This window comes from Corythoichthys intestinalis, chromosome 22 (genome assembly GCF_030265065.1).
Source record: "Corythoichthys intestinalis isolate RoL2023-P3 chromosome 22, ASM3026506v1, whole genome shotgun sequence".
Lineage (NCBI taxonomy): Eukaryota > Metazoa > Chordata > Actinopteri > Syngnathiformes > Syngnathidae > Corythoichthys > Corythoichthys intestinalis.
The window spans coordinates 24,637,686-24,651,587 of NC_080416.1; the positions used below are offsets into that span (position 1 = coordinate 24,637,686).

The 13,902-nt window shown below is 36.7% G+C and overlaps 1 protein-coding gene across 4 annotated transcripts; it reads left to right on the forward strand.

Moving 5' to 3' along the window:
- The first annotated feature begins 268 nt into the window (after positions 1-268).
- zgc:136493 (uncharacterized protein LOC692276 homolog) lies at positions 269-13,498 on the forward strand. 4 transcript variants are annotated; one of them, XM_057828094.1, is made up of 6 exons: positions 269-1,766; positions 8,857-9,235; positions 11,642-11,813; positions 11,875-12,053; positions 12,135-12,231; positions 12,307-13,497. In XM_057828094.1, the coding sequence occupies exons 1-6, from the start codon at positions 1,671-1,673 to the stop codon at positions 12,458-12,460; spliced, it is 1,077 nt and encodes a 358-aa protein (XP_057684077.1). In that variant the 5' UTR covers positions 269-1,670; the 3' UTR covers positions 12,461-13,497. The 4 variants fall into 4 exon arrangements, with proteins under 4 accessions (XP_057684077.1, XP_057684078.1, XP_057684080.1 ...); XM_057828095.1 differs by lacking the exon at positions 269-1,766 and adding an exon at positions 6,045-6,088 and having other exon boundaries at positions 12,307-13,498; XM_057828097.1 differs by lacking the exon at positions 269-1,766 and adding an exon at positions 6,045-6,063.
- Positions 13,499-13,902: the final 404 nt, after the last annotated feature.

Genomic DNA, 13,902 nt, shown 5'->3' on the forward strand with positions numbered 1-13,902 from the left:
ACTTTCCAAGACATAAATATTTTAATTATTGCTGAGTGGCTTTGTTTGGGATCTGAATTGGACATGAGGGGTTTGTAAACTGGAAATAATAAGACATATAAATGTTTTTGTGTTGATTGTTGCAATGGGAACCATTGAACAGTTTAAACGTGTAGTAGTAGACAACCACACACCGTAGAAATGAATGTACAACTCCCATCCTTTGACAAAATGATTCCTTGTGACTAGGGTTGTTGACGATCAATATTATTAAGCTTATTGGTAAAAAAAAAAAAAAAAAAAAAAAAAAAAAAAAAAAAGGAGTTAGAATCTCAAATGATGGCATTTAGACCACCATAGGGGATAGTTTTTGATTTGGTCTAGATAATTGGGGTATCACACAAGCTGATGTAACTTGGGAATGATAACATGTACTGGGTATTCATAATGCACTTTGAGTAGTAGCTATGAGTGATATAGCCATGCTTACAATTGCAATTGTGGGCATGGCTAGAGGGGGTTAAGTGGGCCAAGATAACACCAACATTATTACTGAAAGTTAATATGGATGCGGACAACTGTAAATTTTTATTGACCTGTACAGTCTGTTCAACTCTAAACATACAGTTCTTAGGCCCAACAAACAGTAAATTATTATAAACATAATACTATTCATAATCTCACTTAGCTTTAATAGCACGACATATTTTAGGAGCACGCAGAGGCCATTACAACGATCTAAAGTTTTCCCTGACCACATTGTTTCCCAAAAGATTTCAAGGTTTAAGGATAATAATCTGCCACATCACATGTTGGAGTTTTGAGACTGGTGCGGTTGGGACGTTTCAGGTGGTAAGGTTACAAATAGGCCCAGTTATGATAAGTAAGTATGACAAATTGTCTATTCTTAAGTTTATCCTTATTTCTGTTTATCGATCCCCTGAAACACCAGATGTGTATGTTGACAGGATGGGAGGACATTCGCCCTGAACGCTAGCAGGGCTGGGACTGGGTGTGACAAGCGGAGCCATCGCACCGGCACACGGACCACCGGTTGCGCGGGTGGGAGAAGGGATCGCCAATGGTTGGAGGATCAAAGGTTTGATTCCAGACCCCACCTATTCCCTCAGGGCTGTGACCGCGGTACCGCACGAGCCGTGAGCTGGTGGCTGTGTGAGAACAGGTGCTCACAAAATAATGGTTCATCGCCAAGGGACAGCCGTCACGACTGTCCCCACGGTTTTATACTCACCCCAGCTGACGATGCTGTGTTTCGTCGGGGTGAATGTTTTCCGGTCTTTTTGAATTTGAGAAAGTATTTAAATGTTAGAGAGATTACCGTGCCTCAGACGTCTCGACAAGCATTAGGTAAAAACTAAAACATGTGAGTACGTGACATATTTTAAGTACACCACATAGTCCCAGATGTATTTGATTAAGATTCTTTACTTTTATTATTTTATTTTCACTTTCTAATGATTAACTTTCCTGTAGGTACCGCATTATATTTTAGACACCTTAAGCTCATTTTTTGTGTTCTACACAAAGGCAAAGTCGTTCTATGCTTTAATTAGGGAGTGTTTTAAAATATGTTGGAGGCTCTGTATTCTTTTGAGTTGAACAGATTACAGCTACACTAGGATCCACTAACAAGAACAAATTTAATTAGTTATAAATTACCTGCGGCAGCCATGCTGAGTCATTTTGTCCGAAGTTATAGAAGATTGTGGAGACCTGTGAAAGCGTCGTGGACTCTTCAAGTAAACGGCAGGCATCAACACCATAAGGTATTGTACGACTACAGCAAGTTTAAAAATAAATAAATAAATAAATAAATTATTTGAATTCAGTCAATATGTAGAAAGTGAGTTAATATGCATATGTTATCAGAATGGCACAAAACAACAATTGCAATGTATTTACAAAAAAAAAAAAAAAAAAAAAAAAGACAAGACAAGGCATTTAAATTAATTGACGTGATTTTATGATCTCCAATCATGTCAAAATGAAATTACTCAGAATATTCTCACATACCAAACTCACGCTAGATGTCTGAACTTGTGGTCAAAGTCTACTAACTTGAACGAGGGGATCATTTTGTTTGCTTTCACCTGTAAATGTGCAACTTTGGGTTTTAACGGAATTGCCACCCAATGATTATTTTTGGGTCTGCTCCTTAGAAGTCGTCTCAATTTAGTCCAACGGAGTATAAATGGAAATTATATACAGTGGTATGAAAAAGTATCTGAACCTTTTGGAATTTCTCACATTTCTGCATAAAATCACCATCAGATGTGATCCGATCTTTGTCAAAATCACACAAATGAAAAAAAGTGTCTGCTTTAACTAAAACCACCCGAACATTTATATGTTTTCATATTTTAATGAGGATAGTATACAAACAATCAGTGACAAAAGGAGGAAAAATAAGTAAGTGAACCATTTCATTTAATTTTTTGTGCCCCCCCCCTTTTGCGACAATAACTTCAACCAGACAAACACATATTTCTACAAAAAAAGTCAAATATGCCTCTAAACTAAATTACAAATGCATAAACAAACATTAGCTCAAACAAAAACTTAAAGCCTAATGTTGGCCTGAACAGGGGGCAACTAGATTGGCTGATAAAGTGGTTTGAAAAAGTATCTGAACCTTTTTGAATTTCTCACATTTCTGCATAGAATCACCGTCAAATGTGATTTGATCTTTGTCAAAATCACACAGACGGAAAAACAGTGTCTGCTGTAACTAAAACCAGCCAAACATTTATAAGTTTTCATATTTTAATGAGGATAGTATGCAAACAATGACAGAAGGGAGAAAAATAAATATGTGAACCATCACATTTGATATTTTGTGGCCTCCCCTTTGGCAGCAATAACTTCCTGTAGCTGCAGATCAGTCTGGCACATTGATCAGGACTAATCTTGGTAATTCTTCTCTACAAAACTGCTGAAGTTCAGTCAGATTCCTGGTATTATTGGCATGAATCGCTGTCTTTAGGTCATCCCACAGCATCTCAATGGATTCAAGTCTGGATTTGACTTGGCTACTCCAGAACGTGTGTTTTCTTCTTCTGAAACCATTCTGAAGTTGATTTACTTCTGTGTTTTGGATCATTGTCTTGTTGCAGCATCTATCCTCTTTTTAGCTTCAACTGTCAGACAGACGGTCGTGGGTTTTCCTGCAAAACATCCTGATAAACTTTTGAATTCATTCTACCATTACTGATTTCAAGTTGTCCAGGCCCTGAGGCAGCAAAACAGCCCCAAATCATGATGTTCTCTCCGTCATGCTTCATGGTGGGGATGAAGTGTTGATGTTTGGTGAGCCGTTCGATTTTTACGCTACGCATGACGTCGTGTGTTACTCCCAAACAATTCAACTTTGGTTTCATCAGTCCACAAAATATTTTGCCAAAACTTCTGTGGAGTGTCCAAGTGCCGTTTTGCGAGCATTAAACGAGCAACAATGCTTTTTTAGTCCTCCATGAACACCATTCTTGGCCAGAGTTTTACATATACTAGTGTGCACATAGATACTGGACTGTAAGTCTTAAGCTGACACTCTAGGGTTCTTTTTTACCGATCTGAGTATTCTGCGCTGAACTCTTGGTGTCATCTTTGGTGGACGGCCACATCTTGGGAGAGAAGCAACAGTGCCAAATTCTCTCCATTTGTAGACAACTTCTCTGACTGTCGATTGATGAACATCCAGACTTTTAGAGATGGTTTTGTATCCTTTCCCAGCTTTATATAAATCAACAAACCTTGATCACAGGTCTTCAGACTGCTCTTTTAACCGAGCCATGATGCACATCAGACAACGCTTCTCATCAAGACAATTCTTATCAGATGTGTGTGTGTTTTATAGTGGGCAGGGCAACCTTAAACAACTCATCAGTGATTGGGCACACGTCTGACTTGAATTGCTTGGTAAAAATCGATTGCTCTTTAACTCTTCTGAGGCAGAGGGCTCACTTACCTATTTTTCCTCCTTCTGTCATTGTTTGCATGCGATACTCATTAAAACATGAAAACCTATAAATGTTTGGGTGGTTTTAGTTAAAGCAGACACTGTATTTTAATCTGTGTGATAAATCTGTGTGATAAAATCACACAGATTAAAATACAGTGTCTGCTTTAACACAAAAAGTAATGATGATGAAGGCGAAAGTGTTCAACGAAACATGACAGTTAATTAAGACTACCTAAAACAATTGTCTATGATAAAAGAAAACTTCAATCTATAAGTGTAAACAAAATGATCTCTATACAACTATATATATATATATATATATATATATATATATATATATATATATATATATATATATATATATATATATATATATATATATATAAATATATATATATATATATGTTTTGTTTTTTGTTTTTGTTTTTTTAACAGACGTCAATCTCTTGTCAGTAAAATTTTAAGGGATCAAACTTGCATAATTTAAATGGCAATTTCCAAGTGTTTTATGGCAAAGCAAGCACATAAGTACATAATAAATAAAAGTCAGGAAAGCGCTACATAACAAAACGAAGAAGAATAAACAATGCATCATGTTAGAAGTCATTACAACAAATAAAACAGATAAAATCCGGACAGATTAAAACCCTTAATCAAAATATTAGAACTATGGGGAAAAGTATTCAAGTGTCTCGACATTTTATTACAATTTAACTTCATCTATTTTCAGCTTTTGAATATTTAATGAGAGAAGGTTAACGACCAGAATTGCATATATAACACCCTTGCGAAGTTTGCTTTAGCAAGATCTTTGTGACGATTGTTAAAATGTAATCACACACACACTCCCTCTCTGTTCCAGTGCCACAAAATTGCAGTATATGCTTGTTTCTGCACCAACAAGACCAGTACTAAAACCAAACAGGTTCTACCACAAATGCTGGCATGTGTTTAAAAAAAAAAAAAAAAAGATCATTCACATTCATTCCGTATCAGGGTTGTCGCACAGATTTCGAGTGCCATAGACCAGGAGTGGAAAAAAAAAACAAACAAACCTACAAATAAATTATTAAATGTGTAATTTAAAATGCTTCCCTTGCAATATTTATTTATTTCAATATTTATTTCAGCATTTATTTATGTATTTCAATATTTATTTGTTTATTTCAATGTATATTTATTTATTTCAATATTTATTTGTTTATTTCAATGTATATTTATTTATTTCAATTTGTATTTTTTTCCAATTTATTTATTTTCCATTTTTATTATTTTTTTCTCATTTCATTTATTTATTTCAATTCATATTTATTTATTTATTTCAATATTTATTTTTTCCACTTTTTATTTACTTATTTAAATTTTTATTTAATTATTTCAATATTTATTACCATTTTTATTCATTTCAAGATTTATTTATCCCAATATATATTTATTGATTTCAACATTTATTGATTTATTTCAATATCTATATTTCATTTCAATTTCTATTGATTAATTTCATTATTTATTAATTAATTTCAACCTATAGTTCACTTTTATTTATTTCATTCTTGCACTCTTGTTTCCCTTGAAATTGGAATAAATAAAAAGTGAAGAAAAAATTTAAATATATATAGAAAAATTGAAATGCATAAAAATTGAAATAAATGTTGAAATAAACTTTGAAATAAATAAATAAATATTGAAATGGAAGCATTTTAATGACACATTAAATGATCTATTTAATTGTGGATTTATTTATTGATTTTTTTTTTTGCACTCCTGGCCCTTCATATCTACATTTCACTGCTGCAATACGAAATTTTGCACCCTTGGTATAGTGAGGTGCTGGTATGTGGCATTTTAAATATCAAATTTAATCTTTTTTGTTAGTTTGATGTAATATTTATAATATGTGCAAGTATTGAGTTTAGATGAGTCTTAAAGTGTTTGATGATTGACGCCAAGGGGTGCAGGTAAAACATACAGTGTCTTTTTTCCCCCTTAAGAAATCCGCCTTTCAAACTCCCAATTTTAAAATCCTGGTCACTCACTCTTACTTTGAAATGCCGTAAATTCGCTTCTATTTCCGGGTTCAAGAGGAGGCAGAGCGATACCGTCAAGTACAGTACAGTAAAGATGCAAATGGTTGACCTATGCAGGGTTTAACACTACAAATACATATTTAGAAGCGCATAATATTCCTAATATGATGTAAAATATATTTGTCGTGACCTTGAGGGCTCTGGATTGATTTAGAATGTCGTGCTCCCCTGGATGTTGTTTTTGTATGCCCTCTGCTGTTGAACTAGTACATCTAAAATGATTATTTTGTGTCGACCAGATATGAAAAGCAATGTGACATTCAGAGTACATTTTGAGTAATTGTAGATGCACATTTTAGATTATATTATTGTGAATTATGCCCAATACTTCACATAAAAGTTGAATCAAAACGACATTGTTGAAGCTATATAATGAAATATTTGTTTTGTTTTCCATTTTTTAATAGGAAATTAAAGTTATTCATAATATCAAATGAGTATGTACACGTTGTTTATTTCCTTGATCAATGTTAAAACGTTGTATTTTGTTTTTGAATATAATATAAAATGAGTGTATATTGAATTTCAAAGAAATAATCTTTTTAAAACAAAATTGATTGGATTAGATTTAGATTTATTCGGCGCGCTGCACAACTCGAACCGTTTGACCAATTGGCACTTTTCTAATGACGAAATAACCGACATTTTCGGAGAGACAGCGAGAACCAAAAGTGGTATTTGCCATGTGGCAAAATGGATTGCCACGTGGCATTTTTTTCTTTGCCATGTGGCATTTTTTTAGGCGATGTGGCAAAATTGATTTTGCCATGTGGCAAAATGGATTTTGCCATGTGGCATTTTTTCTTTGCCATGTGGCATTTTTTTGCCATGTGAGAAAATGGATTTTGACATGTGGCATTGTTTTGGGTATGCAGCAAAATGGATTTGGATTTTGGAAAATGTGGACGTGCATAGCCGTTGCCGGTTGAATGTCAATGCGCTGTAATGCTAAGTGTATGGTCAAAAATCACAGCCTCACATGTTTTTCTGCCATTTAAAATGAATGGAAATTTTGGACGTGCATAGCCGTCAATGGCGTGGACGTGCATGGCCTTCCCACCCCAAAAGAATGCGACAAACCAAAATTCATTTTGCCACATACCAAAAAAATGCCACATGTCAAAATCCATTTTGCCATATGGCAAAAAAAATGCCAAACACTTTTGGTTCTGGGCCCAGCTAAATTTTTGCGTAATACAGTAAAGTTTTTCGAATGACTCCCCAAAATATTTCGTTCGCCCATAAACAAAGTTTTTTAAAAAAAATTTTTTTACCATTTTTGACCAAATCACAAAATTCACACATCAAAAATTCCAGGACGGTAAGGAGTGTAAAAGTTCTATACAGAATTTGGCAAAAACCTATGGTTCCCCCAAAATTTACCCAAAACTTGCCCATTCATTTTTAATGGGATGCCACTGATGCCATGCAAGTCCAAATTTCCCATTCATTTTCAATGGCAGGAAAATATTAGTCTTTGTGATTTTTGACCATTTACCATGACAGCCTACTGAAATTCAACTGGCACGCAAGTAAGTCGATGCCATAGACAGCCATGCACGTCCATGCCATTGACGGCCATGTATGTCCAAATTTCCCATTCATTTTCAACAGCAGAAAAACGTGTGTGGTTGTAATTTTGACCTAAAACTCACTATTACAGCCCATTGACATTCAAACTTGCACCCATTGACAGCCATAAAACAGGACGTGTCTCCGAAATGTCCCCAAATCAACAGGAAGTGACATGATAGATCTGTATCTACCACAGCAAAGCCTTGTCGTAATTTCTCCAGAAATTGAAGTTTCAGGAATATATTTATATTTATTCAATAAAATTTGTGTAAATTGAAATTGTTTGTTTATTTTAGGGCTGTCAAACGATTAAAATTTTTAAATCGCGTTAATCACAGCTTAAAAATTAATCAATCGTAATTAATCGTAATTCAAACCATCTATAAAATATGCCATATTTTTCATTATTGTTGGAATGAAAAGATAAGACACAAGACGGATATATACATTCAAAATAATGTATATAAGTACTGTATTTGTTTATCATAACAATAAATCAATAAGATGGCATTAACATTATTAACATTCTGTTAAAGCGATCCATGGATAGAAAGACTTGTAGTTCTTAAAAGATGAATGTTATTACAAGTTATAGAAATTTTATATTAAAACCCCTCTTAATGTTTTCGTTTTAATAAAGTTTGTAAAATTTTCAAACAAAAAATAAACTAGTAGCTCGCCATTGTTGATGTCAATAATAATTATGGTGCTGAAACCCATAAAATCAGTCGCACCCAAGCGCCAGTAGAGGGCGGCAAAACACCAAAAAATACAAGTAACAAGTGAAAATGACACTTTGCTGTCATTTTAATCTGTTTGAGAGGGGCATGTGTTAAATGCATCAAATATTTTAACGTGATTAATTTAAAAAATTAATTAACGCCCGTTAACGCGATAATTTTGACAGCCCTAGTTTAGTTATATTATATTTGTTTAATTCAAAATACATATACGTTTTTGTTTTTTTTTTTGATTAAAAAAAAAAAAAATGAAAGTCATATTTTAACGAATATTATGCTGTATTTTCTTGTTAAATTTCAGCCTTTATTTTACTCGTCAGACTCAGTCGCTGTTTACATACTAAATTTGATGTTGGAAAATTGTGATTGGTATGAAAATGCAACTTTCCATATTTCCATTTTTACATATTAGCTGCAGTCCTTTACCAAATCAATCATCTGATTTTATTTAACTAAATCAAATTACATTTCTCAATGTTCTTCTTTACATGTGCAGGCAATGGACGGCGACAAACCGTGGGCTCTGATCTCCGAGGTGGGTGAGCAGGGCATCCTGGAGCAGGCCATAGATATACTGAGGCAACACTTCCAAATCGTCAACCACCGTGACTTTCTGAAGGACCCGGGTCTTTACGGCCCCAAAATCCAGGTCCTGTTCAGTTGGATACAGCGCCCGAAGGCCACGCCGGCACTGCTCAAGTCTCTCCCGGCGCTCAAGGTGGTCGCCAGCGGAGGGGCGGGATACGACCACCTGGATTTACCCAACATCACCCGCTTGGGGGTGAGAGTGGCCAACACGCCAGGGGTGGTCAGTGATTCCACGGCGGATATGGCCATGGCGCTCCTTCTCGCGTCAGCACGCAACATTGTTGAAGGTGATAATTCATTGAACTCTTTGGCTGTCAATGACGACGTAGACATTCAATCCATTTGACTGGGAGGGGCGCCCCTCCCAGTCAAATGGATTGAACGTCTATTGTCGTTAACCTGGGTTGGCAGTGAATAAGTTAAATAGGGTTGTAAATCACCAATTTCATAACAATATAATAGCCATTGTTCGGAAACTATACAGTATTTATTTGCCGATATTAAAATTTCTACCACAGATCCATTTTCATTTAATTTAGGGGTCTCCGATTGACTGAGCATATTATGGAGTACACATTTAACACAATACGTTACATTTCACCGAAAGAAATAAAAAATTCAAAGCAAATTTGACACTTTTGACAATTGATTCAATGAAAACCATTGTTTTTAACAAAACGGCTTATCTAAAAGATGACAATATCAAGCCATGTTTTGTGTTTCGTGTATCAATCTAGATCAATGTATCGTTAAGGTGTAAATCACCAATCTCCTGACAATACAATATGTCAGTTCTTGGAACAACGACATAATATTTGCCAATACAGTGGTATGAAAAAGTACCTGAACAGCATCAAATGTGATCTGATCTTTGTCAAAATCACACAGATGAAAAAACAGTGTCTGCTTTAACTAAAATCACCGAAACATTTATAGGTTTTCGTATTTTAATGAGGATAGCATGCAAACAATGACAGAAGGGGAAAAATAAGTAAGTGAACCCTCTGCCTAAGGAGACTTAAAGAGCAATTGAAACCAATTTTTACCAAACAATTTAGGTCAGGTGTGTGCCCAATCACTGATGAGTGGTTTAAAGCTGCCCTGCCCACTATAAAACACACACCTGGTAATAATTGTCTTGATGATAAGCTTTATCTGATGTGCATAATGGCTCGGTCAAAAGAGCTGTCTGAAGAACTGCTCGGTCAAAAAAGCTGTCTGAAGACCTGTGATCAAGGATTGTTGATTTGTAAAAAGCTGGCAAAGGATACAAAACCATCTCTAAAAGTCTGGATCTTCATCAATCGACAGTCAGAGAAGTTGTCTATAAATGGAGAGAGTTTGGCACTGTTGCTTCTCTCCCAAGATGTGGCCATCCACCAAAGATGACGCCAAGAGCTCAGCGCAGAATACTCAGAGAGGTAAAAAAAAAAAAAAAAAAAAAAAGAACCCAAGAGTGTCTGCTCAAGACTTACAGAAATCATTGGCACAGTCTAATATCTCTGTGCACACATCAACTATAAGTAAAACTATGGCCAAGAATGGTGTTCATGGAAGGACTCCACAGAGGAAGCCACTGCTGTCTAAAAAAACCCCATTGTTGCTTGTTTAATGATCGCAAAAAGAAACTTGGACACTCCACAGAGGGTTTGGCAAAATATTTTGTGGCGTGATGAAACCAAAGTTGAATTGTTTGGGAGTAACACACAACATCATGTATGGAGGAAAAATGGAACAGCTCACCAACATGAACACTTCATCCCCACTGTGAAGCATGGTGGAGGGAGCATCATGATCTGGGGCTGTTTCGCTACCTCAGGGCCTGGACAACTTGCAATCATTAATGGAAGAATGAATTCAAAAGTTTATCAGGATGTTTTGCAGGAAAACCTGAGGCCGTCTGTCAGACAGTTGAAGCTAAAAAGAGGATGGATGCTGCAACAAGACAATCAACCAAAACACATAAGTAAATCAACTTCAGAATGGTTTCAGAAGAACAAAATACACGTTCTGGGGTGGCCAAGTCAAAGTCCAGACTTGAACCCCATTGAGGTGCTGTGGCATGACCTAAAGACAGCGATTCATGCCAGAGATCCCAGGAATCTGACTGAACAACACCAGTTTTGTCGAAATTAATGGGCCAAGATTAGTCCTGATCTGATCTGCAGCTACAGGAAGCGTCTGGTTGAAGTTAGTGCTGCCAAAGGGGCGGGGGGCACAAAATATTAAATGTGATGGTTCACTTACTTATTCTTCCCCCTTCTGTCATTGTTTGCATACTATCCTCATTCAAATATGAAAACCTATAAAGGTTTGGGTGGTTTTAGTTAAAGCAGACACTGTTTTTTCATCTGTGTGATTTTGACAAAGATCAGATCACATTTGATGGTGATTTTATGCAGAAATGTGACAAATTCCAAAAGGTTCAGATACTATTTCATACCACTCTATAAAAAGTGTCAGGATTCAATTCGATACACTTGTGTTCCATCATGTATCGAGACAGATTGATAAATCGCTACATCCCTAGCATTAACTCATTAGCTGGCATACATGGCAAGAGACGTCCAATCCATTTTAAAGAAAAGGATTGGACCTCTATCGTTGTCAATGGCACTGAAATATGATCATTCAATGCTAGCCCTTCAGGCATCCACCCTATAGTATGTGCACTGATGCAAGTGTCTTTATAGGTCACCAACTCATGATGGACCCCAAGACCACCGTCTTGCCGCAGTGGCTAGGGGGCGTCGAGGTCTCAGGGTCCTCTCTGGGGATTGTCGGAATGGGAAAGATCGGGTACAAAATCGCTCAACGGGCTAAAGGATTTGACATGAGGATTCTGTATTATAACAGAAGCAGAAGGTAAGAAATACGAAGTGTGTTTTGTGTTTAAAGAAAAAGTTACATTTATTTATATGCGCAGGAGTATTGAGGACGAGCAGACACTGGGCGCTACTTATTGCGAGAACCTAGCCGACTTGCTGGGCCAATCCGATTTTGTGGTACTATCCGTGTGCCTGACGCCTGAGACCACCGGCCTCATCAGTGCCAAGGAGCTGGCCCTCATGAAGCCCAGCGGCACGCTGGTCAACATCAGCAGAGGTAGAAACTGCCATTTGCCAATCGCCATTTTTATAATAAAAACATTACATTGAAGAGCCAATATCCGTCGTGTTTGTTCAGGTCCAGTCGTGGACCAGGACGCATTGGTTGAGGCTCTGCAGGCCAGGACCATACGGGCCGCTGCATTGGACGTGACTTATCCTGAACCTTTGCCAAGGTTGTCCGTCTCTCTTAACCGCAGCATGTCACATTTAAGTGCCTTACATGCAATAATTTTGTGCATTCTACACAGGGATCATCCTCTCCTCGGTCTTCCCAATGTGCTCATTACCCCTCATTTTGGCACCAGCACCATCACCACCATAAGGAGGATGGTGCAAAAGATGGTTGACAACGCCCTGGCAGCCATTAAAGGAGAAAAAATGCCTGATGAACTAAAATGTTGATTAATAATCATAAATATTTTGATTGCAGTTTCCCGTTGTGGGCATTTAAATAGAAAATTAAAATGGTTATGTCATATTGCATACCATACTTACCGTAATTTTTGGACTGTAGGGCCTCCCCCCACCAAATTTGACACGAAAATAGCATTTGTTATTTGGTAAGCCGCACTGGGCTATAAGCTGCCACTGTCCTCATTGTATCATGGGATATTTGCAACAAAAGATATTAACCAGTGACACTTTATTTGACAGCGGCATAATAAGACTGTCATAAGACCAAATGAACCACAATGAAGCTTTGAACCAATTGGCTGCAATGCTTCATTTGGCCATCACTGCTCCCTTGGGGAAGACAGTCAACCTCTGCTGCCACCTGTTGTCAACACTGTTGTTGTCCAACATGCCTCCGAGAATGCATTGCAGCGTTACAAATGTAAATAACAATCAAAATTCATGTTCTGTGCTAATAATTTCTTCAGTTACTCGTCCAGTTGTTTCATTAATCGCTAGCTCTGGTTTTCTTTAACTTTATTGTGGTGCCATAAAACTGTCATAAGACCATCCTAGTTATGATATAACACTGCCATGAGCATTAATGAATGCATATGACATATGTCATTTTGTGTCATCCGGCATTTTTGTCATTTTTGAAAGATGTAAAAGATCCGAGCAGGACATAAAAGGAGTTAGTGACATTATTTGCCGGATGATACTTAATGACATCTGTCATAAGCATTCATGAATGCTCAAGATACTGTCATTTCATAATTATAACGGTTTTATGGCAGTCTTATTACGCCGCCGTCAAAGTATTACGCGTTAACCCAAATAAATCAACAAATAAGCCGTTCTGGACTAGAAGCGGCGGGTTTCAAATTGAGGGGGGGGGGGGGGTAGCTGCTTATAGTCCGAAAATTACAGTAATCATTAAGTTACATTAGATTTAATAAACCACATCATACATCATTTCATACACTCCTCTAATACAGACCATACATGGTTAGTGTGGCTATTAATAAGACCAATGTTTTACTGACATCTCTTGACAGAACATCTTTGTAAAACTGCAGCATACTAACATGTGCCTGTTCAATTCAATTCAATTCAGTTTTATTTGTATAGCCCTAGATCACAACAATGATGTCTCAAAGGGCTTTGCAGAGGCAATATGATACACAATCAGAAACAGCAAATGACGCAACAAAGATGAATAAATAAACTCAAGTCCTGGGTATCCCCCATCCTTAGACCCTCCATGTCGGCAAGTGAGAAAAAGGAGATAGAACTCAGTGGCTGTACTTCCCCCAGCTTTATAGCTTCTAGTGCAGTTTAGACTAAACTTTGAGTCTCCTCTGACTTCAACTAGCCTGACTATAAGCTTTGTTGAATAGGAACGTTTTTAATCTAATCTTAAATGTGCAGACTGTCTCGGCTTCTTTAAT

Bases quoted from the DNA above. Each gene is read 5' to 3' on its own strand.
- zgc:136493 (XM_057828094.1), top strand. From the start codon at position 1,671: ATGCTGAGTCATTTTGTCCGAAGTTATAGAAGATTGTGGAGACCTGTG. The intron at 1,767-8,856 runs GTATTGTACGAC...TTACATGTGCAG, and splicing joins GCAGGCATCAACACCATAAG to GCAATGGACGGCGACAAACC. The intron at 12,054-12,134 runs GTAGAAACTGCC...GTGTTTGTTCAG, and splicing joins GCTGGTCAACATCAGCAGAG to GTCCAGTCGTGGACCAGGAC.